At 57.1% G+C, this 5,056-nt stretch overlaps 1 protein-coding gene across 1 annotated transcript; it reads right to left on the bottom strand.

The window, feature by feature from the left end:
- Nucleotides 1–1,959: 1,959 nt before the first annotated feature.
- FZD9 (frizzled class receptor 9) lies at nucleotides 1,960–4,403 on the bottom strand. Its single transcript, XM_081945618.1, has one exon. It carries the CDS (start codon nucleotides 4,254–4,256, stop codon nucleotides 2,460–2,462), a length of 1,797 nt encoding a protein of 598 aa, XP_081801744.1. The 5' UTR covers nucleotides 4,257–4,403; the 3' UTR covers nucleotides 1,960–2,459.
- Nucleotides 4,404–5,056: the final 653 nt, after the last annotated feature.

Here is a 5,056-nt window from a genome sequence, read left to right as displayed (position 1 = left end):
CAAGGCTAAACACACCCAGCTTCTTCCATCACAGGCTTCATTCTTGACTCTTTGATCTAGATTGGAGGTCAAATGGGGCTAGAATGGTGTCCTCGTTCCCCAGCATGGCTGTGTGATTTAATCCAGCTTCTGGATGGCACGGCTGCTGGGAGTGCCTGAAGGACCGACCTCAGACAACCCAGGTTCCCTCAGGCGAGCTCCCTGCTTCTTTTTCCACCAGGGTCCCTCAGCCAACTCCAAGAGCAGCCCCGTCATTCTAAACATACCACTCAGCAAAGGAGATTCACAAACATGACCCCATCGGTCCCAGAGATGGCCTAGAGCAGTGTTTCTCAAACTTGGCGACTTTAAGTCCTGTGGACTTCAACTCCCAGAATTCCCCAGCCAGCTATGCTGGCTGGGGGATTCTGGGAGTTGAAGTCCACAGGACTTAAAGTCGCCAAGTTTGAGAAACACTGGCCTAGAGCCTTGATGGCGAACGCTGTGGCACGCAGAGCCCTCTCGGTGGGCACGCACACCGTTGCCAGCTGATGTTTGTAGGCACCGGAGATTTGGAAAACGGCCTGAAAATGGCGCCAGAAATGCCTGAAAACCAGCCTATTTTGGGGACGTTTATGGCTCTCTTTTGGCATTTTTGGCCTTTTTTCAGTCGTTTTTGGGACTGTTTTCAGTCAGAAAACAGTTCAAGAAATGCTCCGAAACCTGCCTGGATTTGGTCCTTTTTGGGGCTGTTTTCAGGCCAAAATTGCCCGGAAAATGGTCAGAAAATGACCAAAACGACTTGAAAAGGGGCCAAAAAATACCCCCAAAACCGACCATTTTTCGGGCCAAAAACAGCCCCCAAAACAGGCATACGTGCATGGCCAGCTGGCCTTCAAGTTTCTGGTGCAGACACGCAGGTGCATGCACATTCTGGTTTGGGCACTCGGCGCCGAAAAGGTTCACCATCACTGGCCTAGCACAGGGGTCTCCAACCTTGGCAACTTTTAAGACTTGTGGACTTCAACTCCCAGAGTTCCTCAGCCAGTTGAGGAACTCTGGGAGTTGAAGTCCCCAAGTCTTAAAAGTTGTCACGGTTGGAGACCCCTGGCCTAGAGCCATTCTGAGTAGTAGCTTTGCCCTAGTAGCTACAACACAGCACCCTGAGATACTCTGCTGCCAGCCTAACCTTAACCCCACAGCTTTGGGTTCTTGCCCTAATCAGTTCCACCCGTCCCAAAAGAGGAAGAATTTAGTGAGATCACCCAGAGCTTTGCACAGGTGGGCAGCATTGGGAGAGACAACGGCTTCTTGGATCGATGCTTTTCCCTGCCTTCCTAATCCATGAATAATAATAATAATTTCCAGCCTTCCAGACCCTGTAAAAAAGTCAGGGCTCCTGTACCCGAGTCTCCAGCAGGCAAAAGAGAAGCTTGATTGGCCAAACCCTTAGCCACAGAAAGAGGACTGTCACCGCACAAGAGTCTCCCAAACCCCAAGCAGCTGCCTGCCTGGATTTCAACCGTAGAATGAGCTGAAGGTCAGCATATTGGCAGCGAGTGGGGGTGCGAAGAGGGGGCTGGTTGCGCGATGCCTTGTATAGCCTTGGCACGGCCAGCTCTGCTGTGTCACTCTCCAGCTGGACTAAAAATATGTCGAGAGCCCTCCTGCCTCTTGGCTTCATCTGCTTGAAACCAACTCTCCCCCCACCCCACCCCACCCCACCCCCGGGCAGGAAACTTTCAGGAGGCCAGTTTTGGCTCTAGTAAGTACTTTTGTAGCCCCAACTCATCCTGCAGGACATCGGAAAAGGGGGGAGGCTCACCCCTTTCTCCCTTCCTTCCCTCCCCCTCCCTCCTGCGTAGACTTTCAGACGGGAGAGCGGCTGTGCCTGAATGTTTTCCTCTTCCCTGGCTCCCCTTCTTTTGTGACAGCTGTTTCCAAAGCCTCTTGAATTTCTGCAAACAGCACCAACCTCCATTGAAATAACACAGCCAGAGTTTATTGGGTCTCTTTTCTCTTTCCTCTTCTATTACTTTCAACTAGTGAATTTACTTTAAAAAAACAACAACAAATTAAAATAAATTACAGAATTAAATAACTTTGTGGACAAATTCTCTCCCAAAAGAAAACGTTAAAGTAGTTGCTGGATTTTGGCAAACAGAGACACCTAAACCGTAACACTAAGGGGGGGAAAACATTACTTGAGAAAGAGGCTGAGAGAGACGAGTGAGCAAGTCTTTTTTCTGGGCATTCCTTGGGGGTCCCAAGCAAGTAGGGTGAAGATGCCCTCAAAATCTGCCAATGCCCCTCCCCAGCCACATTTGCAATCTTCCCTCCTCTTCCAGCCCCCACCCAACCCACACTTTAGCTCCATGCCGTCTGCTGAAACCTGCTTAGGCATTAGGCAGATCCACGGCACCGTGCTGTTCCCTGATGCTTCTACTGCCCAGAGGTGCCTCTCTAGGGCTGGTCCAACTTCAGACGTGTGTCGGGTTGTCCAGGTAAGGGTCTGTCTTGGTCATGTGCAGCATAACAGCTGGAGCTTTGTAATGGCAGTGCGCTCCGGTGCAGGTCACCCCGCTACATGGTTTCCCCCTAGTCCTCATCCCCAGTTTCCTGTTGCACAGACTCTGCCAGGTCTGCAGAGTCTTGGAGCTCCACACCCAAACGCCGCTGGTGATGCCCACCGCCAAGGACATGAAAATCTTCAGCATGAAGATGGCCATTGTGGGCACCGAGGCATCCAAGGAACAGTCCACGCTTCGATGGCCTGGAAAAGGCAAGCAGCTGTGCTCCAAGGCCTGCAGGTTCCAGTAATCCATATTCAGACGTTCGTAGAAGTAACAGACGATGACACAGGTGGCCGGGACAGTGTAGAGGATGGAGAAAACCCCGATCTTCACCATGAGCTTCTCCAGTTTCTCAGTATTTGTGCCGCCGGTCTTCATGATTTTGCGGATGTGGAAGAGAGCCACAAAGCCCGTAAGGATGAAGGAGGTGCCAATGACCAAGTAGCAGGAGAGCGGGATGAGGATGAACCCTGTCAGGGCATTGACGTCCATGCTGCCCACATAGCAGAGCCCAGTGAGCTCGTCCCCCGCCACCTTCCGCATGGTGAGGATGACAATGGTCTTCATAGCGGGGATCCCCCAGGCTGCCATGTGGAAGTAGCTGCTGTGGGCCTCAATGGCTTCGTGGCCCCACTTCTTGCCAGCAGCCAGGAACCAAGTCAAAGTCAAGATGACCCACCAGAGGGAGCTGGCCATGCCAAAGTAGTACAGAATGAGGAACACAATGGTGCATCCGGTGCTCTCCAGCCCCTCTTGGATGATGTACAGCTCCCCGTTCTCCCGGTCACAGGCAATGTTCTCAGCACCGGCTACTGAGCGGATGATGAAGGCCACCGAATAGACGTTGTAGCACATGGAGAGGAAGATGATGGGCCGCTCGGGGTATTGGAAGCGGTGGGGCTCCAGGAGGAAGGTAAGGACGGTGAAGGCAGTGGAGACGAAGCAGAGCGTGGCCCAGACAGCCATCCAGATGAAAGCAAAGTCCTTGTCTTGCCGTGACCAGAAGACATCAACTCCAGGGGAGCAGCGGGGGGCACACGACAGGCTCTTGCCGACGTACTGGAACTTGTCGGAGTTCTCACAGGAAGCACTGCTGCCCGGTCGGCTCTCACCGGGGCCATCCCCAGAAGGTCGGGCAGGACGTGGGGCCACGGGTAGCATGCCCTGACCTCGGTGAGGCTCAGCCGTGGTGGCGTTTTCGGGTGCCTCCATGCACAGGGCGTGCGGGTCATTCTTGGTAGGCAAGCGAGAGCAGTCCAGGGCATCAGGCCAACCAAAGTGGAAGTGCTCCATGATGGGTGCACAGCGCTGTCGCGCCTGTTCGCACATCGGTCGGCAGGCTGGGATGCTGCTGGATACCTGGTCGGTGCACATGGGCGCATAGAGCGAGCAGAGGAAGAAGCGCAGGTGGCCGTGGCAGCCGTAGGCTACCAGCGGGGCAAACTCTTCCAGCTTGAGTGCGGCCTCGCGCTGGTGCTCGTGGCCCAACAGGTTGGGCATGCGGGTCAGGTTGTAGCCGATGCCCTGGCACATGGGGATCTCGATGGCCTGGCACCGCCCGCCCCGACCACGCTCCGCCTCGTAAACGCCGCCGCCGCCCAGCAGTTCCAGCGTCGAGCCGGCCACCACCAGCTGGCAGAGCAGCGCCGCAATCGCCCGCAGCAGCAGCAGCAGCAGCCCGGCGCGGAGGACAGGCGCGGCCATGCTCACTGCGCTCCTCGCTCCGGATCGCTGCCGCTAGCTGCGCCTCCTGCGCCGCATGGCGCGCGAGTGGTAGCCCAGCGGCGGCAGCTCCCCACGCATCTCTCCTGCCGAGGCCGGCGCTTTGCTCGCGGGCGCCACTGTTGCAGCCCGCCTAAACCCCCGAGAGGCGGGCCCGGCGCCGGCGGGACACACCCCGCATAGGGCGGCGCAGAGCGAGGGGAAGGGCGCCGAGCCGGCCGGTTGGGCGAGGGAAGTTGGAGCGCGCCGCCCTCGCAGCGGTGCGGCTTCCAGCCCAGGCGCCGCGCTCCAACGCGCTTTGCTGCGCTCCGACGGCTCCCCTCACCCGCTCCCCCGCCTCCTCCGAAGCGCGGAGTTGTGATCGCCCAAGTGCTGCCGGGCAGTCAGTCAGAGGCGCGTAAGGGCGCGAGAGATGCCCGCCGCCGGGGAGCGTCGCCTTGCCCTGCACCGGCTCCCAACTGGCTATGCTGAGGAGACCGCCGGAGCTTTTGGCGAGGGCCGAAGAGACGGGCTATTCTTTCGGGAGCCGGAAAGGGCGGCATTCTGGCGAGCTTCCTTAGGGGTTTCGCTCGGCGGGACCTCCACCTGTGGACACTGAACGGGCGGAGGCGCCTGAGAGGCGGTGCAGGGCTGGTTTTCTTGGCGCAAAGAAGGGCCGCCTGCCCTGGCTTCCCTCGCGGTCGTGCTCAAGCCTTGGGCGCTAAAGTTGCCGGGTGAAGTTTCCCAGTCCGGCTTGGTGAAAATCCTCTCCTTTCGCTTTTTTTTTTGCCCTGATCGAGGCT

The sequence above is a fragment of the Natrix helvetica genome (assembly GCF_964273705.1).
Source record: "Natrix helvetica genome assembly, chromosome: 2".
In the NCBI taxonomy this organism is placed as follows: domain Eukaryota; kingdom Metazoa; phylum Chordata; class Lepidosauria; order Squamata; family Natricidae; genus Natrix; species Natrix helvetica.
This window is presented reverse-complemented; position numbering and strand designations above follow the sequence as displayed.